At 36.2% G+C, this 23199-nt stretch overlaps 1 protein-coding gene and 1 non-coding gene across 2 annotated transcripts in view; both read left to right on the forward strand.

Annotated features, from left to right (window-relative positions):
• The window catches only part of LOC123711850 (dynein axonemal heavy chain 3), a 55149-nt gene that overhangs the window by 24848 nt on the left and 7102 nt on the right, over nucleotides 1–23199 (forward strand). Inside the window, exons 29-61 of the mRNA XM_045664688.1 lie at nucleotides 625–848; nucleotides 1109–1277; nucleotides 3207–3312; nucleotides 3888–4057; nucleotides 4274–4388; nucleotides 5922–6136; nucleotides 6210–6416; nucleotides 7381–7452; nucleotides 8135–8278; nucleotides 8714–8899; nucleotides 9749–9975; nucleotides 10443–10623; nucleotides 11651–11798; nucleotides 12321–12409; nucleotides 12799–12912; nucleotides 13042–13167; nucleotides 13362–13522; nucleotides 14957–15100; nucleotides 15213–15332; nucleotides 15780–15945; nucleotides 16183–16435; nucleotides 16674–16800; nucleotides 16875–16986; nucleotides 17131–17244; nucleotides 17565–17742; nucleotides 18317–18421; nucleotides 18751–18912; nucleotides 19512–19698; nucleotides 20039–20159; nucleotides 20377–20544; nucleotides 21058–21293; nucleotides 21400–21583; nucleotides 22001–22137. Of these exons, the coding sequence (XP_045520644.1) occupies nucleotides 625–848; nucleotides 1109–1277; nucleotides 3207–3312; nucleotides 3888–4057; nucleotides 4274–4388; nucleotides 5922–6136; nucleotides 6210–6416; nucleotides 7381–7452; nucleotides 8135–8278; nucleotides 8714–8899; nucleotides 9749–9975; nucleotides 10443–10623; nucleotides 11651–11798; nucleotides 12321–12409; nucleotides 12799–12912; nucleotides 13042–13167; nucleotides 13362–13522; nucleotides 14957–15100; nucleotides 15213–15332; nucleotides 15780–15945; nucleotides 16183–16435; nucleotides 16674–16800; nucleotides 16875–16986; nucleotides 17131–17244; nucleotides 17565–17742; nucleotides 18317–18421; nucleotides 18751–18912; nucleotides 19512–19698; nucleotides 20039–20159; nucleotides 20377–20544; nucleotides 21058–21293; nucleotides 21400–21583; nucleotides 22001–22137 (5168 nt within the window). The remainder of the gene's footprint in view (nucleotides 1–624; nucleotides 849–1108; nucleotides 1278–3206; nucleotides 3313–3887; nucleotides 4058–4273; nucleotides 4389–5921; nucleotides 6137–6209; nucleotides 6417–7380; nucleotides 7453–8134; nucleotides 8279–8713; nucleotides 8900–9748; nucleotides 9976–10442; nucleotides 10624–11650; nucleotides 11799–12320; nucleotides 12410–12798; nucleotides 12913–13041; nucleotides 13168–13361; nucleotides 13523–14956; nucleotides 15101–15212; nucleotides 15333–15779; nucleotides 15946–16182; nucleotides 16436–16673; nucleotides 16801–16874; nucleotides 16987–17130; nucleotides 17245–17564; nucleotides 17743–18316; nucleotides 18422–18750; nucleotides 18913–19511; nucleotides 19699–20038; nucleotides 20160–20376; nucleotides 20545–21057; nucleotides 21294–21399; nucleotides 21584–22000; nucleotides 22138–23199) is intronic.
• Trnal-aag lies at nucleotides 23011–23092 on the forward strand. The gene has a single exon. It is a non-coding gene; the product is annotated as a tRNA-Leu (tRNA).

Below are 23199 nucleotides of genomic sequence, written 5' to 3' on the forward strand. Positions count from 1 at the left end.
TGTCCTTTTGAACTGGTTAAATGCGCTAATATTACGAATTTTAGACGGTAATTGGTTAAATGGTAGGAAAATTAAATTTCACTGTACTTGTGATGTTATTTCACCTAAATATTATGAAGTGATGTGAAAATGCAAAATCCTATAGAATAATAAAATTATATAGAAAAATGGAAATGTAGACAGAAAAAATACATTAATTAATGATGTTTATTTACTGAATTACCAAACAGTTACCATATTATGTATAACTGGAAAATCAGATTGCAATAGAATATTTGGTTATAGTACTTTTGTGATGGAAATAGCCTCTCCAGTTCCCGATGAGACACCTCTGAAAAGACAAAGGTCTATGCCGAACCGGGGCCATCAAGCCGGTCTTAAGACTTAATTAATTAAACTAAAACAAATATCGGTCAAATCAAATGAGGTAAAAACATGCCACACCGATTCTTAGAAGGCTAACACTCACACTACAAGCAGGTCTGTAGTAATCAGCACACGGGAAGCCGCAGTAGGACCCAGTAGGTAGACCCATTAACTGCCGCATAATCACTTCACGTTTCCGTTGCTCCATGTTGCCGTGAATAGCAGATACATGAATTATATTTGCCATCCAACTTGTAGATTTATGAAATGATGCTTGTACGCCACGGGTTTATGGTAGTAGGACCGCCCATGGGCGGTAAGACACAAGCGTACCAGTCGCTCGCGGAATCCCTTCGAGCATTACAGCTGATGAAGCCTCCACCGCGGCATAAAGAGTTTGGGGCCATATACCGCATCCTCAACCCCAAGGCCATCACTATGGGACAATTGTACGGATGTTTTGATCCGGCATCACATGAATGGTAATTTTTTTAACATTTATTTATTTACGTACATCATACATGCCAAAAAATAATTATAGACTAATTTCTCATAAAACCATTTACATGATCGTTTATATTGTTCGTGGTAATTCACACATACCGTACAGAAGTAAACATATATACACATATTTTTGAAATTTTAAATTTGCTTTCAAAGTTTTCTTAGACACTATTTTTACTTATGTGTGTGATATATGATCTAATAATTACTAGTTATTTCGAAATTTACATTCCTCCAGGTCAGATGGTGTACTAGCAATTGCATTCCGTGAGTACGCAATGTCCATAACGAGAGACCGAAAGTGGATTTTATTCGATGGGCCAGTGGACGCGGTTTGGATTGAGAATATGAACACAGTGCTCGATGATAATAAGAAGCTGTGCCTTATGAGCGGGGAGATTATACAGGTTATTAGCTTAGAACTAATGTTTTACCTTACCAGGGGAGAACCTAGAACCCGCCCTTGTCTACTTTTACGCTTGTTCCTTCCTTATCGACAATATAGCGAATACGAAGTAATTTTATCTTTACTTTATAATAAAACAACAATTATAAAGCCCATGCCTATTACAACGAGTAATTAAAAGGTATGATTATTAATACTAATTATTAAACTAATATTCATTTCATAAAATACTCAAAGATATAAAATACATTTTTTTTTAATTTATACGAAAGTACTTGAAAAAATATGTTTGTTAATGTATAATGCGAATGAGTGCAGAATGAAGATAAAACGCCCTGTAATTAACCGTAAACTACTTTAAAAAGCTTGGTGTGTTCAGCAAGGCGAGACGGTACTTCACTCCGGGCCACCGCTTGCAACTCTATAAAGCGCAAATACGGCCCCACATGGAATACTGTTCTCACCTCTGGGCGGGGGCTCCCCTGTACCAGCTCCTTCCACTTGGCCGTATCCAACGAAGAGCGGTTCGAATCGTCGATGACCAATCCCTCTCCGAGCGGCTCGATCCTTTGGCGTTGCGTAGAGATGTGGGGTCACTCTGCATCTTCTACCGCATTTACCATGGAGAGTGTTCAGAGGAGTTGTTCGGATTAATACCTGCAGCAGAGTTTCATCATCGGGCGTCGAGGCAGAATACAAAATTCCACCCGTATCACCTCGACGTCCGCCATTCCACGACTGAGCGTTTTTCAAGGCAATTTTTGCCGCGCACCACCGCTATGTGGAACCAGCTGCCCACTGAAGTTTTTCCGAACCAATTCGACTTAGGGTCCTTCAAGAAAAGAGCGTACAAATTCTTAGTACTTATTCTTATTCTTCCTAGAAAGGCCGGCAACGCACTCGCGAGCCCTCTGGCATTGAGAGTGTCCATGGGCAGCGGTATCACTTAACATCAGGTGAGCCTCCTGCCCGTTTGCCCCCTATTTTATAAAAAAAAACTAATCAATTAAATAGAAATTATAATTAAACTAAGAAATTAAATTCAACATTAAAAACTTAATACCTTCCGAAACCGAACGTATACGCGGCTAATTTGAATAAATGTTATTCTTGAATATCTACGCTACATAACAAAATCAAATGTGCGTTACATTTGATCCGGATTGATACCGGAAGACATTGGCAACTGTCAAAAGTCTCGTCGAAGTTAAAAATTTACTTTTCCCGCTCGCTTACTGTTAATTTTTTGTGTAAATATAATCATGAAACCCACTGTTTGCATTACACTTTATAACTATTCCTAAAAAATTATGAAAGAAATTAATTTTAAAAGATTGAAGCGTACAGATCTGAAATAGATATTCGTTGACATACTTAGTTTGCGGAATTTAAAAAAAGCATTCCAAATGAAAATCATGCAAAATTTCTACATTACATTAAAGTTCCACTCTTATACTCTTATTCAATAAACTTTTAAAAGTCAATAACAACATTAGTAAAAATGATTTTTGACATGCCGCTGTTCTACCATTTTCCATCGTGCCACTGTACGGTATATTTTTCGTTCAATAACATAAGATATTAAACTAACGAACTAAGTGAAACTTCTTTATGACCTTATTTTTCGAAAAATGATCTATATCCAAGTTTCATAAAATTTGTTAAATAAAGTTAAATTAGATAAAGTTTTTTATTACAAAAGGCTTTTATTATCATAGAATTTTTGTCATTAATGGCTCCGAATCTCTTCGAATCAACCGTGGTAGGGACAAGAAAAATATGACAGTAAGTGAAAAATGAGACTCGTAACCAAAAAATGTGACGGTAATTTTTTTTCCAACGCCGATAAAGAAGTTTCACTTCAATAATCAAATGAAATCATGAATTTATGTTTTAATTTTTAATGTTAATAAATAATTTTGTCTTATAGATGACGAACAAAATGAATTTGATATTTGAGCCAGCAGACTTGGAATTTGCATCTCCGGCCACTGTGTCTCGATGTGGCATGATTTATATGGAGCCTGAACAATTAGGTATTTTGCAATTTTGGATATTAGACACTTTATAAATTTCCGTTTTAGGTCATTAAAGAAAATTTTGATATAACATGGCCAAAATAAAAGATTTAAATTATCACAATAAGTTTGGATGAAAATTTTCAAGCACCGCTAAACTCAACACAGTGCTTAACAAATCACTGCGGTGACGTCAAACTGTTTTACTGGTTGAGGATCATACCCTTAGGTGTAAGAACTGTAATCAAGAGAAAGAAGAAGAAAGTAATCAAGCAAAATTGACCATTATTTAAATGATCCTAATCATTGAGTTGATTTGCTCCAAACAATTTATATGACTTAAAACTCGGCGATTAAAGAGAATTTTTGCTAGTTCATCTTGCCCGCCCTCCGCCCTTGACTTGTGAGCTGGTTGATCTTTTTATCGTTGACTTTCATATACTTATTTACCTATATGAATAAAACTTTTTTAAGTCTGAATTGAGCTGTATTAACAATATCATTCGCAAGATATTATGTTGGAGAAGATCAACATTATTTGTCCAAAAAACGGTTTCTTTACAAATTTTAAGTTTTTATTACACATTTCGCAGGATGGCGAGCATTCCTCAAATCCTACAATACACATCTCAGTAAACGTCTGATTCCGGAGCAGTTCGACCTGATCCAAGAGCTAATAGATTGGCTCGTGCCGCCGCTCTTTGAGTTCATGCAGTTACGTTGTTCACATTTTGTGCACGTCGGAGAAATACATCAATTCTTTGTAAGACAAACTTCAATACATGTCATGTGATTTACTTTAAAATCTGTTGTGTTTTCTTTGTGAAAAAGATTTTTTTATCTTTTAGATATTTCTGTTAAATGGTATGCTTTCCGTTTATTCTTTATAATACCTACAAAATTCTTTAAATTATTAATCGGTTTAGTGGTTACAGGCATGACTGTTGATGGATATAATATATTTAAGATTTCTTTTTAGTCTTTCACCCGGCTCTTCACGTGTCTGTTGGAAGGAGAAACCCAGTTTAGCACTATCTGGTTGCAGTGCACTTTTGTGTTTGCCCTTCTCTGGGGCATCGCACCAACTCTAAACGGTAATAGACAATTTACATCTATAGACAATTTACATCTAGAGAGATTTTAATATTATAAAGAACTATATGTTGGTATAAAAATTATATGTTTTACGTTGTTGCTTTAATCACTATTTTCGTTTAATATTAGGTCCTTACATATGAAATTGGCGTTTTGTCGTACTGGCCACTTTGACCTCAAATACCTCCACTTTGGTTAGGAATTTCAAATTCAAACTTGTACAGCTATTTACTCATGTATTTGTGCTGCGACGACCGTCATTCATTTGTTTTTTTCTGTTTGTGTCACTCATTTTACAAAATGAAAAATCGCATTATTTTCGAGTACGAGTTCCGCCGTGAGACTAGTGCTGCGGAAACGACTCGAAGGGTGAATGATGTGTATGGCGGTCATGTTGCAAAAGAAAACACAGTTCGTTTTTGGTTCCAACGTTTTCGTTCTGGAAATTTCGACCTGCAGAACAAGCCCCATGGACGGCCTGAGACCCAAGTTGATAATGAAGTATTGAAGGCTATTGTGGAAGCGGATCCATCGCAAACCACGTCCGAGTTAGGTGCAGGCTGCGGTGTTAGTGATAAAAGTGTTTTAATTCACTTGAAGCAAATTGGGAAGATGAAAAAACGTTGAAAGGTGGGTACCTCACGAATTGACTGAAGCAAACCGGCAAACGCGCGTCGACTGCTGCGTTACATTACTGAACCGGCACAATAATGAAGGTATTTTAAACCGAATCATTACCTGTGATGAAAAATGGATTATTTACGATAATCAGAAGCGCTCAGCGCAATGGTTGGATCCTGGCCAGCCAGCCAAATCCTGCCCCAAGCGAAAATTAACCCCAAAAAAGTTACTTGTAAGCGTTTGGTGGACTAGTGCCGGTATTGTTCATTGCAGTTTTCTCATATCTGGCCAGACTATTACAGCTGATGTCTATTGTCAGCAATTGCAAACCATGATGGAAAAGCTAGCGGCTAAACAACCTAGGCTGGTCAATCGCTCCACGCCACTGCTACTTCACGACAACGCTAGACCACACACTGCACAGCAGACGGCTACCAAATTAGAAGAGCTTCAATTGGGGGCCTCTGTACTCCCCGGACCTTGCTCCAACAGATTACCATTTTTTTCGAAATTTGGACAACTTCTTACAAGGGAAAAAATTTAACTCTGATGGGGCAGTCCAAATCGCCTTCACAGATTTTATTGATTCCCCTCCGACTGGTTTTTTTAGTAAAGGGATCAATGAACTACCTATGCGATGGCAAAAGTGCATAGAAAACAATGGTTTATACTTTGATTAATTAAATTTATTATATTTAAAAATATTCGACTTTTTGTTCCACCCATACAAAACGCCAATTTCATATGTAAGGACCTAATATTAAACATAATGGCAGGCAATACAAACCTAATTTACACAGATGCTGTTTTATTACTTTATATATTGTACGTAGGTAATAATATTATTCTCACTATAAAACAGCTAACTGCCTCTCAGCCAAATTATTCTCATTTAAGTTTTGATTTTGTAGGCGAAAGTCGTAAAATATTCGACTCATTTTTCCGAAAGCTGTTGGATGGCAGTAACGCGACTTATCCAAAGCCGAAGTCGTTCAAGCTGACAAAAAACCAGCTGTTCCAGGATAAGGACACCGTGTATGACTATGTGTATGATAAGAGGAATGGAGGCACCTGGATACCCTGGGTAGACCTGGAAAAAGAAGTTCCATTACCAGCCACAGCTAAGGTGAGGCTATTCATATATTTAAGGTTACTGATTTTCTTCAGCTCTTAAACCACCCAACATTTCCATATTCCAGGTGAACGACTTGATAATCCTTACAAACGAAAACGCTTGTCTCCGTTACTTCGTTTCCAAGATGGTGAAATCCAAGATTCCCATCCTACTGGTGGGTCCTACGGGAACTGGAAAGTCCTCGCTGGTCCTCAATTTTCTCTTATCACTCCCCAAGGAGAAATATATTACAAATACCATTAATTTCTCTGCTCGGACTACAGCAAACCAGGTAAGTGTTCGAAGAACATTTCCAAGAGGGTAAGGGATATTGAAGGAAAGTCATATGACGGTATATGGTAGAAATAGCAATTTGAATGGTAATAATCTTCTTACAGTAAGCTTTTGCTATCTTAAGAACTTCTCACCGTCTAAGCCAACCGTCTCAATGAAATTTAAGACAAGGATAAATTACATTTTCTTAGCAGTTTAAGATTACTCTAATTATAAAATAGTCATGCATATCTCTTTGAGCTACAAAAATATACTGGACACACTAATATGTTAGGATGAGTTGAAGAGTTGACACTGCAAACCAAATTTATTGATACACGTACTGGCTTTGTTCTGGTGATTATTTAATTATTGGCAAACACACTGCTTGTAATCAATTATTGCAAGCTGCGTGTGTGTTACTATATAAACAATCATATATTTACTTCGTCTGGCCATAAATATTGTTACATTTGAAAATTAAGAAAAGGTTACATTTAATTTTAGAATCTGTCATTTTTATATCATTGTTCATTAGCTTTTCTCATTCTCATTATGTCGCTGAGTCATAAAGCTCGGTCTGTGCAGTCTTGGTTGGAAACGAACGTTTCGTCTAGTCCCGATCTTAATCCGCGTGGGTTATGATTTATTGTCAGTTTTAGAGAGTACGGCTTGCTCTAAACGCCATGATAATTTGGAGTCCCTAACACAATCCGTACGATTGGCAGTGAAGAATTTTTCCATGGAAAGAGTGCGTGCTTCCATTGATATCTGACCCTAACGTTTACAGGACTGTATTGCAGCCAAAGGGGACTACTTCAATAAGCTTTTTATATTTTAAATTGTTTTATATTTATGTATTAAACTAAGGCACTGTAAATACTGTACAATATAAATATTTGTTTTTACTTTGTTCCAGTATTTATGGCTAGACTAGGTATAGTGTAGAATGTATATATAGAAATGAGACATATTATTTTCAGACACAAGATATCATAATGTCAAAAGTGGACCGACGGAGGAAAGGTGTCTTTGGTCCTTCTATGGGCAAAAAGGTAAATCCTCTCAAATAAAAATAGGTTATGATCTCAATTATGTGCGAGCGTTTCATATCTGCAGCTGAGTTCATCATCGGACGTTAAGAATACGAAATTCCACCCATAGCAATTCAACGTTGTCGTTCCACAACTGAGCGTTTTTTAAGTCATTTTTTGCTGCGCACCTCCACTCCACTGAAGTATTACCGAACCAATTCGAGTCAGAAAAAAACGTACCAGTCTTAAAAGTCAGCGCCGGCACTCGAGACCCCTCTGGGATTAAGAGCGTTCATGGGCCGTGTAACATCAAGTGAGCTTCCTGCCCGTTTGCCCCTGTTCTAAAAAAAAGTAATGAAATAAACATTAAATATCTTATTGATAGTTTGAAATATTTATGGATGTTTAAACCAGGATACTTATGAATATTGTGTTAGGCTCCGTTTTCTAGAACGCCAAACAAACTTAAATCTAGTTTCAATGGCTGTCAAGCCCTTTTTTCTGTATGAAGTTTGACGTACCTATTTGAAGGCACTCAAGACGTGATTGTGGCTTGAGATACGCATTCGAATATGGCCCTTAATTTACGTAACTTGACGTTATCTAAAAAAAACTCGTTTTATTCTTTCTTTTTTAGTTAATAATAATTCTTAGCTCCCGAGAAGTTAGGGTAATAATATTATATTTTTTTCTTAAAAATTAGTGCGTCTTATTCGTGGATGACCTGAGTATGCCCCAAAAGGAGCAATGGGGCGCACAACCGCCCCTTGAGTTGCTTCGACAATGGATTGATCACGGTCACTGGTATGACCTTAAAGAGATGGTGCGTCAGGAGCTGGTTGATGTGGTAAATATAGGAAAAAATTACAAATCCCTTGGTGAAACTATTAGTTTTCTATGTAAATGAATTCCTGTTCGTTTGTCTTGCTGAAACTGATATATAATAAAAAAATATGAAAACAAAGTATAAATAATTTAATTTTGATCTCTTGTTTTGTTACAAATAAAAACCTTTCACTTGGTTGTCAAAGACTAAAATAATAAATTTAGTATGTAGATTCATTTTTATTCCACGCTGTTAAGCAAATGCTTATCGTAAGACATAAACACTAGGTAAAGTTTTTCTAAACCCCTCTTGTGATAGCAAAACTATGAGCCCAATACCCTCTACTGAAAGAATACAATAATTCCACTATTTCTTTGTTGTTTTTGTATAGAAGTTCCTTTGATTGCCTTAAGCCTAAATAACAGAGATGATAAAAAATGTCATTAACCCTTCCAGTTATTCGTATCAGCGATGCTTCCTCCTGGAGGCGGTTCCAACCTGATCTCGTCGCGTCTTACACGTCACACGGTTTTGATCACGCTCGACTCCTTCGAAGACAACACTCTCAACAAGATCTTCTGCACTATCATGGACTGGCATTTTGCTAAAGGCTTCACGGAGACACTCGCTAGACAGAGTAAAGTTAGTAATTAAATAGAAATATACGAATATGTTCGTGTGCTTTCGTACATTTTAGTCGAAACAGTTCATTTCTGTTTTTTACTTTTCATTTCATTAATTCGATCGTAGCCTACCTTAATAACTGGACCTAAAAATATATCGAAACCTTAATCCCTGATATCGATTTCGGGAAGCGAATAATATACGAAGCGGGAATAATACGAACATTGACGATCGTTCGTAATTGTGATGTTATGTTGCTTTCTTATTTATGATGTAGCTTTATATTGAAGAAAGAATTTATAAATTCGGTTTAGTACTTTTAGAGTTTATCCAGCACAATTAAATCCAATCTTTTCTATTTACAATATTAATGTAGATTTTTATCGACTCAAATTAGAAAAGGTTCAGGTATCTTGTATTTTAACGTTTGCATAGTTATATTATTAATGGGTGTTTCAGATCTTATATATATACAAACCTATAAATTAAATTTTAATATTTACGTGTGTTTATATGTAAATGTTCCGTGCTTTAATGTACGTACCTAGTAATCCTTTAGTGGCGCTATCGAGGTTTTTGTACAAAAATCAGTTGCTACGTTTTGTTTTTTATATATTATGCTATTATAACAGTAGTGTTAAACTTCAACGTGCGTCCATGCTGTACACCAATGGAGATTTTTTTCTATTTGCGCATTTAACACTCAATCAAACGGTGAAAGAACACATCGTTAGGAAACGAAGCCGGTCTTAGACCCAAAAAGTCGATGGCGTGAAACAAATGATCATGAAACAGAAACAGAAATCTGAGGCCCAGGACCTAAAAAGCTTGTAGCGCGACTAATTTTTTTTGACTGTTGTATTACAGACGATAGTAGGAGCAACGATGGAGGTGTACAAAGCTGTGACTCTTCAATTCCTTCCAACTCCGAGTAAATGTCACTATTTATTCAATCTCCGGGACTTCGCAAGAGTTATCAAGGGAGTTCTTCTTGTTCCCTCCACCCACATGAAAGATGTCAATAAGATGGTGTTATTATGGATACATGAGACTTACAGAGTATTTTATGACCGCCTGGTTGATGATAGTGACAGGTATTTGGCCAATGTAGATAAACTACCGATTAAATGATTTTAATATGACTATGTAAAATGTAAAACTCCGTGAAAGACAAATTTGCGCGCCATTGTATGGCAGAATATGCGGAATTACTATTGTACCACCTTTTTGTACCATATTCTTGCAATAAATTACTATTATTATTATTATTATTAAGATACTGTTTAATTCACTTTAACAGACTGCTGTAGTACATTTATACATATTAATTTGCAATCGAAGTTTTCCAATAAAAAAAGCAAGAAAAATTGTATTGTTAAAATATTTACTAATAAAAAAAAATTCTCACTGACCTTAATTAACTTATAAACAATGCAAAATTACTGCACTGCTTATTATTAATATTCCACACGTATCACCACAACAGAGCTTTTAAATAATAATAATATATTTGTAGATTTATTGAATTACATAATTACTAACGCCTTCAAAATGTTTCCAGACAAAAACTGTTTGAGCTAGTTTACAAGGCCGTATACGGTAATTATCGCGTACACATGGACCAGGTACTCACTGAGACAGGCTACGTTCCCGAGGGAGAAAAGTGCGGGAACAAACACGCCGCCAATATAGTTTTCGGGAACTATATGGAGCCGGATGCTGATCCCAAGATTTATGATCAGGTAAAGAAAAATAAATTATAATGATATAGTAGAGTTTATTGTGATTGGATTTTGTTCCGTACAAATAAATACAGAATGCTATAGGTCGAAGAAATATCGTCAGTCCATTGATATTGACGTCAGTTTAGTGGGCCTCATGTGGGTGAAAAACAAAAGGCAACAATAATTATCGTACTACTGTACGTACTTAATATAGATGGATTCCATTTAAATAAAACACCTTTTAACCGGATTGAAGCTATGTATTATAAACTTATAATTATTTACATAAATTTAAATTTTTGCGACGTTTCGCGTGCTTTACAGCGTGCGTATTCACGGTGACTGAAGACAAAAGGGGTTGAATGATAAAAGTATCACAGCTGTTTTCTCTACAGCTGTGTGTGTTGTGTTATCTACAGCTTATCAGCTATCTACATAGCTTCAATCCGGTTAAAAAGTGTTTTCTCTCAATGTGTAAAAGCTATGTTAACAAAAGACAATACTATGGATTCCATTTAACATTACAAATAACACCTTAGCATAAATAACAACGAGCAGCGAGTTCAGGGCACCGACCTCAATTTTAATCATAATCTACGCAACCACAAATCACATAGACCTAACTCGGTCCAACGACTCATCACCACAATGCTCAACTGATTACTCCTCCAGTACTGTCGTAAAGCATGTACGATGTAAAGATGGCGTCTCCACCCCACTCGAGGCTATGCTCTGCTCTGAATGGACGTAACAATATTCTTACTTTTATTCGTTAAACAATTAAATAATAACAAAACAATCGAATCAAAATAAATTATGATTCTTAGATAATATAAATGAACGGCTAATTGACTTGATCATAACATTTCCTGATAATCCGAGCATTCCCTGACGCAGTCTCTGAAAAAGTCGTTTTCTAATATTAATTTTGGTCATATATTATAGATATATAAAGCCTTATGTTACGTGTCTACCTAAAGTTGAAGGCATGGGAAAGATTTGACTGACTGAACCAAAGAAAAATTGCATAACAATGATGTTTCAGGTCTTGGATCTAGAAGACATGGCTGTAAAGATGCAGTACTACCTGGACGAGTACAACGTAGTGTCGTCTTCCCCTATGTCCCTTGTTATGTTCCGTTATGCGCTGGATCATATCTCTCGCTGCACTAGAGTGCTGTTGCAGGATAATGGTAATGTATTACAGCTTGTAATATCAAAGTACTTCTCGTCATCTTTGTAAACATATGCGGAAGTTTTGATTTGCGTTCCCTTGACAATCAAATTCTTGATGCCCTACTCATAAAACTGAATTCTATCAATCTTAGCGACAAGCCCGTTGTCTTATAACCTTTTTTATAAGTATGTAAGGTTACGAAATGTAAATAAATACATATTCTGAGAACTTTATGGCAACAGTAAATATAATAGATACACCACAAAAATCAAAACAAAAAAAACAATTTATTTATTTCGGTAAATTCATATTATTTTCAATATCGATAACATTTGATAACTTTTTCTATGTCATTTTGTTCTTTCAGTATTATAAAACATTTATATAATACTAATCTATCTGAAATACAATAGTTTAGGATATTATTCATACTTATTCACTGATTGGCAAAAAAAAGACAAGTTTTTGTTTGAACTCGCTTGTTTTTCGCTCTCTACACTCATCTTTATCTCGGAAAACAAACGTTCAAACTTTGCAGGTAATCTCTTGCTGGTGGGTGTGGGTGGCAGCGGAAGAAGCAGTGCTGTTAAACTTGCTGCAAGTATACTCGAGATGAATGTTATTCAGGTTGGTATTCTATTATGCTGTTTTTCATACTTTATGGCTTTTAAGGTTTATTTACTAGAAACAAAAGTACCTTACGTTCTACGTAGTACTAGTAGTACTTACATAAGAGTTCACATCGCCGGATGACCAGATGACCTGGACAAGCTGGAAGGCAAAAAGACAGGGGCCAGATCGCCAACCAGCTGGTGTGACCACGCCACGTTTCTAAAGGATCTTCCTATAACAGCCACGCCAAGGGAAGATATAGACCGAACAAAGTGGAGAAATCACTGGCAGGGGAGCAGGCAGCACTTTACAGTGGCATGACCTTCAGCAAATGAAGAATACGACTAAGGAGAAGATATGCTGCTTATTATTTAATATATTCATTTATTAGAGCTTCGTTTTAGATTGAAATTTCTCGGGTATATGGACAAAACGAGTGGAGAGACGACATTCGTAAAATGCTGATGAAGGCCGGTATCATCGGGAAACCGCTTGTGTTCCTGTTTGCTGATAATCAGGTATATTATTACAGTTTCAAAGTAATTATTAGTTTATCATGTTGTTGTTATGGTGCTTATTAAGTTCTGTTGCACTATAGTCAGTTTTCGATATATTTACGTGTCTTTTGTCTTATTGTAATTTTCTAGATAATGTACGAAGGCATGGTGGAGGACATTAATATGTTGTTGAATACTGGGGACATTCCCAACTTGTATGGTATGGACGAGAAAGTGGAGATATTGGACAAAATGCAAGCTGCAGTTAGAGAAAGTGTGAGTTGTTTTTCTTTTACCTTTATGATTACATGGCTAGAGATTTTCCCACGAAATTCAAAAAGTTTGAGGATATGTTTCAATCAGCTTTTATGGAAAAATGAAAGGTTTTAAATGAATTCAAAAATAAGATATTAAAGGTAAAGGAAGATTAAATCTTATTTCTTCGTTGTTAAATAAATGATAAAATGCAGGGTAAAAAAATTGAGACGACACCGTTAGCCATGTTCGGCTTCTACGTGGAACGAGTGAAAGCGAACCTACGAATAGTGCTTGCAATGTCTCCTATCGGAGATTCCTTCAGGAACCGCTTGAGGATGTTCCCTTCGCTTATCAACTGTGCGACTATTGACTGGTATTATTTTTATTTTATTATTTACATCTGCATATTTAAAATTTATATCGCATATTATAATACAACAATCGCTCAGCTTATCTCTATAATAGTTTAAATAAAACCCTTAGCTTTCATAATCTTACATACCATAAATGTAAAACAACTTTAAACCATTGGCTCGGTACACTCAACTACAACAAAACAGAAGCATTGTTAAATCATCTAATATAATTTTTTCCTTAATCCATCTTTTCATGCAACACGCGCACACATTTGTTTCGTCTTTCACAAACACATTACATAGACATCATAATATATTCATATATTTGTTTATTTTTAATTATTTATTTTTCTTTTTTTTTTAAACCAATTGTGTTGGTTGATTAAACTTTGTAAATTTAAAGAAGAGCGAAGCGTCCCTGTCACAGGTCTCTGACTTACTAGGGAGGCCTCAATCTGAATTCTATTGTACACATATCTGAACAAATAAAGAATTTTGAATTTTTGAATTATATGTTCGGATAAATCATTCATCATCAGCAGAGGCACAATACGAAATTCCACCCGTATCACCGTTAAATAAGGCAGTTTTTGCCACACACCACCACTATGAGGAACAAGCTGCCCATTGTAGTATTTCCGAATCTTTTCGACTTAGGGTCCTTCAAGAAAAGAGCGTACCAATTCTAAAAGGCCGGCAACGCACTTTCGTGCTCTCTGGCATTGAGAGTGTCCATGGGCGGTGGTATCACTTAACCTCAGGTAAGCATCCTGCCCGTTCGCCCCCTGTTTTATAAAAAAAAAATTGGGTCTGTAACCGCTAATATATATAAAAAATACGTATATTTAAAATAATTTGATCATCTCAGCTATTATATAAAATAATGCCATATAATTATAATAAAATAAAAATATCCTTCATAGAGCTACACAAGTCACCTTTACAACATATGTATGTACACATAAGTGTACAAGGAGAAGATTTCAAAAAATATTAATGCATTAAATAAATTTAAGTATTGAAATTATATTGTGTATTTATAAGTCTTTAGGCATAGGCTTCCTCTAACTGCTTTCACTGCTTCCCATCAGACGCGACTCCAATATATGCCACAGATATGGTGGTACAGCGGGTTGTTTTTCATCTACCCAACAAAAAACCAAGATACTTTACCGATTACAACGAAATTATTGGCACAATAGTTGTTTTAGCATAGTTATAAACACTTAAATATCACAACAGAGAATACATACGCGTGAAAAAGATATAATTATAAGCATTATAACAATTTGGTCCCAGCACAGTCCTTCAAATTATAAACTACATTTTAACGACACAACGTAAATCCCTAGAACGTCCCAGCTTCTATTGATTCTCTTTCGCATACGAAACGCGATAAAAGTCCCTGGTGCACCTAAGAGAATATCGTTAAAAGCCCTTGATCTTATCAGGTTCACGTCTTGGCCTCCCGAGGCGTTGGAGCGAGTGGCGTCGATGTTCATCGCGAAGATGGAGAATGTGGAAGACGATCTGCGCGAAGCTTGCGTGGAGATGTGTCAGCTCTTCCATACGAGTGTGGTCGCACTTAGCGACAGGTATTAGGCATATTACCTTCAGTTCATTTAGATAAACCAGAGGAAAAAATATACAGTTGAAATTTAGAAGTGTTTTAAAGTTTTGGGGATTGTCATGTTTTATAATTTGCAGATTTTACTCAGAGCAAAAGCGTAAAGTGTACGTGACGCCAACAAGTTATCTGGAGCTTATTAAGGCTTTTCAAAACCTGTATGCCATAAAAGTCGATCAAATCACCAAAGCAAGGATACGGTATGTTACTTTTGCCGCAAGTTTTTTTAAAGTTGGACATTTCGGCGAAATTAAAATAAATGTATATTTTTATAGTTACGGTAAAGTTTAATACTAGTTCTTGAGATACCAGTTTTTTTTAATTAACTCTAATGATTACTACAGGGTACCACACGTTTCCGCTGTGAAGTATCCCCTTTTGAGGTCCACCATCGGAACATATATTATTCGGTGGTGGACGCACAGCCTGCCCTTTGTATTCTTGGGCTAAATAAGAGCGTACCAATTTTTAAAAGTCCGGTAACGTGTGCCCTCTGGCATTGAGAGTGTCCATGAGCCCGTTTGCCCATTTGTTCTATAAATAAAAAAAACTAAAGTTGTGTAAATATTATGTTTACTAATTTCGTCATCGAACGAAAGTGTAAAAAGTTGCAAAGAAATATCTAGTAGAAAATTATTATTCGATAGATACGAGACAGGTCTGGAACAACTGGAGTTTGCAGCAGGGCAGGTTGCCGTGATGCAGCAGAATCTGATAGATCTGCAGCCGCTGCTTGTCGAGACATCTGATAAGACAGAGAAACTCATGATCAAGATCGAACAGGACACGGTTGTAGTGGAAAAGCAGAAAGAGGTATTTACTTAATTCTACACTAGGGGTCCCGGCATCACGGCTGGATTGTAGTCAAAATGTAGTAAATATATACAGTAAAATATACTATATAATAGGCTAAGCAAACAAGCATTACGATTAATTTGAAACTTTCTACTGAAATATGATGTACCATACTAAGTTAACTTCAACCTCAGTTATTTCTTGTAATTCTTAATTAATTTTGACACTATGATACATAGTACTATTTTTTATCAGATTGTCGGTGCTGATGAAGCTCTAGCAAACGAAGCGGCTGCAGCAGCTCAGGCCATTAAAGACGATTGTGAATCAGATCTCGCTGAAGCAGTGCCAGCCCTACAAGCGGCTCTTGATGCCCTAAATACCCTTAAACCAGCTGACATCACTCTCGTCAAATCCATGAAAAATCCTCCAGCAGGAGTCAAGCTGGTGATGGAAGCTGTCTGTGTAATGAAGGGCATAAAAGGCGATAGGAAGATGGATGCCAATGGTAATCTAATCAGTTTTTAGATAAATTATTAGGTTTTATTAATGTATTAAGAAATAACTGTTTCTGTGACTAAATGAGCAGCTGTCGGTAAGATCTCGATGAAACCAATTTTTCAGGTTGATCTTTTAGCTACCTTAACATTTTGTGCAAAAACATCTATTCAACACATATCTCTTGACCCATTAGAGGAACTTTTGGTCTTTAAAACGCAATCTTAATATTCACTGTCTCTTCGCAGGCAAGCCATTTGATGATTTCTGGGGACCTTCGCAGAAAATGCTGGGAGACATGAAGTTTTTGGAAAGTTTGAAGAATTACGATAAGGATAATATCCATCCAGCTATTATGAAGAAAATAAGAGACAAGTGAGCGTCTGAAATCGATAAAAAATTTTATTTAAAAAATAAGAGTTTTCTACTAACTCTCATCCATTTCTTAGATACATCCCAGACCGTGAGTTTGATCCAGCTGTTATATCGAAGGTATCGTCGGCTTGCGAAGGCCTTTGCAGGTGGGTGCGAGCCATGGACGTCTATGACCGAGTTATCAAGGTTAGTTCGGTTTCCAACTAAATTTTTAAGATTGTAATAGATGTGAAGGTTTTCTGTTGTGCAATGTTTTTTAAACGATCATAAAGTTCTCGGACAATGTTATTTGTAAGGTTTTATTTTAACTATTTATTTCATAACTTTTAGGTGGTAGCGCCAAAGAAAGCAGCTCTAGCGGAAGCTGAATCTGAGCTCCAGATGCAAATGAACACCCTTAACGCGAAGAGGGCCCAGCTGCAAGGAGTCCTCGATAAATTGCAGGTCCGTAGCTTTTTTAACACATTGCTAAATATTTATAAGATATTATTAATTGGTATAAATACCAATTCTACGATTATTATAGACTCATGTGTTCCACACAGATATTATAGTATGATATGATAGTAAAATATGGAAATATTTAAAGGAAATGGGAGCAAGTTTCTTCTTAAAATATAAAATTCTTGTTGTTTGTCGATTTGAGGTACTTTTATGACTTTTTGATCGTGTCCAATAACATACGTTCATATGCAAACTAGAATTAACTAGATTGGCTAAGACACATCACAATACTAACATATACGCGCACATGTATATTCCAGACGCTAAACGATGAATTTGCGGAGATGACCCGCAAAAAGAAAGGTCTGGAGGATGAAATTGATCTTTGCTCTACAAAACTGTCGCGGGCGGAACAGCTGATCGGGGGTCTCGGAGGGGAAAAGGCTCGCTGGACTGATTTAGCTTTACAGCTGCAAAACCTGCTGGATAATATTATCGGTGACTATACAATCAAAAAAAAAACTACTTAGTTTCTCTGCAATTTGTCGCTTTTTTGAAACAACAATGGCATTTTTGAAAACTAAACTTGCTTCTCTGCAATTTGTCGCTTTTTTGAAACAACAACGGCATATTTGAAAACTAAACTAGCTTCTCTGCAATTTGTCGCTTTTTTGAAACAACAATGGCATATTTGAAAACTAAACCTGCTTCTCTGCAATTTGTCGCTTTTTTGAAACAACAACGGCATATTTGAAAACTAAACTAGCTTCTCTGCAATTTGTCGCTTTTTTGAAACAACAATGGCATTTTTGAAAACTAAACTTGCTTCTCTGCAATTTGTCGCTTTTTTGAAACAACAATGGCATATTTGAAAACTAAACTTGCTTCTCTGCAATTTGTCGCTTTTTTGAAACAACAATGGCATTTTTGAAAACTAAACTAGCTTCTCTGCAATTTGTCGCTTTTTTGAAACAACAACGGCATATTTGAAACCTAAGCTAGCTTAGATAATGTGGAAGACGATATTGCCAAATTTATGCTATGACATTAACCAGCAACTTTAAAATTTCAGGTGACGTGTTATTGTCAGCTGGATTTATCGCTTATTTGGGTCCCTACACGGTGAATTATAGAAGAGAAATTATTCTTCTTTGGAACCAGCGCACTATTCAATTAGGTATTCTTTCTATTCTCTTATGTTATGGAACATTCTCAAATCTATAGTTATAAATCACGCTTTGTTTACTATACAAAAAGCCTATGCCTAGAGCCTTAGCCTATCATATAAGAGTAGTGCTGGCCTAATGGCTTCAGCCTGCGATTCTCATCCCTGAGGTTTAACACTAGCATTTAACATTCGCTCTAATAGTAAGGGTAAAACATGTTGAGGAAACCGGCTTGCCCTAGACCTACTTGCCTATTAAATTGCCAAATGCTCATAAAATAGATACAGGTTGTAACCTGAAGCCGCTTTACATTCGAATAAATATTAGTTATCAATTCCAGAGATACCATGTTCGGAGACATACTCCCTTCTATCGACTCTGGGTGAACCGGTTGTGATCAGGGCGTGGAACATTGCGGGGCTTCCCGTCGACGCCTTCTCTATCGAGAATGGCATTATTGTTGAAAAATCAAGGAGATGGCCGCTTATGATTGATCCTCAAGGTCTGTTCTTCAAGTTATGTATCTTTTGGTACCTTTATAGTAGCTTAAAACCTAGCATCACTGCCAACTGCGACAAACTCTTTTATCACTTGCAAGTCGTCCGGTGTGTAGTCTTGCAGGTGTCCATGGGTGACGGTAAGTACTTCCTTTGCCTACTGTCTCATAAAATAAATAGATCAGACTGTAGAGGCATCTACAATCTGCGCTTACAAATCAATGCAATGTCTTCATACCCTGAAACGCGCTAATGAAGTTATTTCGGCCTAAGTATATAGAACTTCTCGACTTTTGCCACTGTTACCTTTGGGCCAGTCTGTGGTTAGACTGGTCGAAGATCCTCCCTTAAAGTTGGAGGAACAGTACACCATCCTTCCTCTTCAAGACTATCTGCAATTACTATAGTAACTGTCTTCATGGTTGTGTATTTGTGCCTATACACATACACAACCATTGTTATTTTTCGTGGCTTTACCGAAGAATAACAATGGTTGGTTGGTTTTTTCTATTTTATTTTATTATAATTGGCAATTTTTGAGGTGAACTATCTTAACTCACAATAATTGTGAAGCCAGAAAATTAATTATTTTTCCTTCGAATAGAGCAAGCGAACAAATGGGTAAAAAACATGGAGCGTGAAAATCAGTTGAAAGTGATTAAGTTAACGGATCCGAATTACGTGCGTGTGATGGAGAATGCTATTCAGATGGGTTTGCCGGTCATACTGGAGAATATACGGGAGCATCTTGATGCCGTCCTGGAGCCGGTTTTGCTTAGGAATGTATTTAGGTGAGAAGAAACCTAAAGGCGCTATTAACGTTGTCTTAGATATCTATTTTATAATTAGACAGACGTTTTGTTTGTCATTCAAATTTTAGGATGTTTTATGTATCTGTTCATGTATTGTGTAATTGTATAGCTATTTTTATTACAACTTACTGTAGGAATAATAAATATCTAATTAATAAATATTAGTTATTTACCATTTCTGAGATATTCAGGTATATGGATCTGCTTCTGTGCGAATCCTCTAACATAGGGTCTCTATTCAATTCTTGTAAAACGAGTCTTCATGTGATAAACATAACGTGTGGGAGAGGTGTGATCATTGCTTTCTGTTACGTTATAGATCAGGTGGTGTGGAATGTCTAAAGCTGGGAGACAATGTGCTGGAGTACAATCACAGTTTCCGCTTCTACATCACAACGAGACTTAGCAACCCTCACTATTTGCCGGAAATCGCTGTCAAGGTACCCAGTACAGTTTTTCTCTCTCAAGTTCTCCACCGCATCGATAATCTGAAAACAGTACCGTAGTTACAGGTGTCATGCTATATAGCTTCATGAATAGATTGAAAAATAGATGAAATGATTCACGAGGAAGCTTTAAGCACATCATGTGTGAAGGTTTTGTGGAAATTGGATTGTAGTTATAGATGAAAATAAAAACTAAAATTATTATTTTTAGGTAACAATGCTGAACTTCATGATAACCCCACAAGGTCTCCAAGATCAGCTGCTTGGAATAGTGGTAGCGCAAGACAGACCTGAGCTGGAGCTGAAGAAGAATCAGCTCATCGTAGAAGGAGCTAATAACAAGAGAACCCTCAAAGAGATTGAGGATAAAATTTTAGAGGTATACCAATAATATTTATTGTAAATGTTTAGTGAATTTAGTGAATATTCATTATTTAATGTAAGCAAATACGGTCACGTGACGGGCTTATTCATTTCTTCGGTAGTTGACCTTCATACCGCCTAACAGTCAACACTTGTCGTGTACAGATTAACTAAATTTATGACAGTACACAATACACTACTTTTGCGACGTATATATTTATATAATATACAAACTCCGACTGGATTTGTAGAATAATCTGGAATGATTTAGTGAGACCAATCGATTTGATTTTTTTTGTTGTTAAGTCATTTGTTTAATATTTAAGTAACTTGGGGTGTTTTCCTTAGTTTACATGAAATACATTTCTGCAACCTACAATGTTTACAACCAATATATTTGTCAATCATATTACATTACTTACATTAATCTATTTTTTTTTAAATCTAAAATATGTCATACTTATTATATTGTAGACTTTCAACAAGAAAGAGACAAAAGTATTGTATAATCTTCTTTTTTCGTTGACAGGTGCTATCTTCAGCCGGAAATATTTTGGAAGACGAGTCGGCCAACCAAATTTTATCATCGTCTAAGGTCCTTTCCATAGAGATAGAGGCCAAACAGGCAACCGCTGCTATCACCGAGAAAGAGATAGATGAAGCTCGACTTCTCTACGTTCCAGTTTCGAAACACAGCTCAGTTCTCTTCTTCTGTATCTCGGACTTGTCTAATATTGATCCTATGTACCAGTATTCGTTGAATTGGTAAGGTTTTTCTGAAATTATATTTTAAGTTCCACTTTGAAAAATCTATTAGACATAATAAATACGGCTGTTTTTTTTGTTTATATTATTTTTTATTTGTTGGCAGGTTTATAAATCTTTACAACCAAGCTATATTGAATTCGCCCAAAAGCGATGTTCTGGATGAGCGTCTCGAAGGGCTCAATGCCTTCTTCACGAAGAGCATCTACGAAAATGTCTGCCGAAGTCTTTTCGAGAAGGACAAGCTTATCTTCTCTCTCGTTCTTACACTGGGAATTCTTCGTGCTAGGGTAACATGGAATTATTTTTTTGTTTTGGATGTTATTTTTTGATATGTGATTTTTTTAACTATAATTAGTTTAGCAGATAAGGCGTAAAAGTATTTTCGTATTCGGCAGTCGAATATTTAGGATTGAAGTACTGCGCTCACAATAAAATATTATTTATTTTAAAAAAAAATAACAAAATAAAAATAATCCAGTACTACATAATCAGGATTACATTAAGTCCATGTCATTATGTTTAACATAAATATACGACCTCCGAAGCAGTGAAGGCCTCCTCTAACTTCTTCCACTCGTCTCTCATCCTCGCCACCATTTTCCCAATCCTTCCCTGCTTTCCCTTTTATTCCATCTTTCCAGGTTTCCGTTGGGCGTCCTCTCTTTTCTAACATACATACAAATACAGTCTTACAAAATTTGCAGGGTGAAATTGACGATGAGTTGGTATCATTTCTTCTGACCGGTGGGGTGGCGTTGGAGAATCCTTACGAGAATCCGGCTCCTACTTGGCTTTCAGATAAGGCGTGGTCGGAAATTGTGCGCAGTAGCAATCTTAACGGGTAAGATCGAAAGTCTTTTAATCTTTAATGCTTCATTTACGTCGAAAATAAAAATCTTGAATTAAAAAAACTACAGGGCATAGACTACAGGCCTCGCAAATGCATTTCCGGCCTTTTAAGAATTGCTACGCTCTTATCTTAAAGGACCCTAAATCAAATTGGTTCGGAAATTTATCGGTGGGCAGCTGGAGCTACATAGTGGTGGTGCCCGGCAATAACCAAGGCAACCAACCTTTTTAGAGGCCCAATTAGCCTTTTAAATGTTCTCGAAACTGAACGTCATTCGATATGTTGACGCCCAGATTCTGATGCTGGCTCTGGCTTTAAGGAGAGTGTCTTCGAAGTAGAGCAGTAGCGACAATGGAGTATTATACGCAATAAATAATTACGATAACAATGAATAACACGTTTAATTGATTTTGTATTAGCATTCCCACCATCGTCATATTATGATGTCGATGGTTTATTTAAAACTTATCTCACGAAAATAAATGCGAATTCCTGTCTTAATTTCTCTTTACGACTTGTGTATAGACCTCGAAAGGTTGCGTTATGAAAATTTAAAAGACAATGTCTAAGGAAAATACTTATCAACAAAATTGTGTGCAGTACGTTGCTTATATAATATTCTTCACAACAATTTCATGTCAATGCAAATGATATGATAACAAATCATATCGTTTCATTAGTATTTTTTTTATCACTGCTAGATTGAGAGATTTAATAAACCCATTTAAACACAGAAAATACAAATTTTGACTATAGTATTTTATAAGATATTGTCATATGAAGTGCCAAACTATTTACTACAAGATCAATCCAGAAATAGATTGTTACTGTAGTCTAATTTACTATTTCGAATCATTATATATGGGTAGCGTGGCCGAGCGGTCTAAGGCGCTGGTTTAAGGCACCAGTCTCTTCGGAGGCGTGGGTTCGAATCCCACCGCTGCCATATATCTTTTTTTTAGTTTTTTAGTAATATTACTCGTAGATTATATGATATATTTTATATTTTAGATCATTAATATGTTTTATAACGCACACTCTGAACAAGATATT

The sequence above is a fragment of the Pieris brassicae genome, chromosome 7 (genome assembly GCF_905147105.1).
Source record: "Pieris brassicae chromosome 7, ilPieBrab1.1, whole genome shotgun sequence".
Taxonomy (NCBI): Eukaryota; Metazoa; Arthropoda; class Insecta; order Lepidoptera; family Pieridae; genus Pieris; species Pieris brassicae.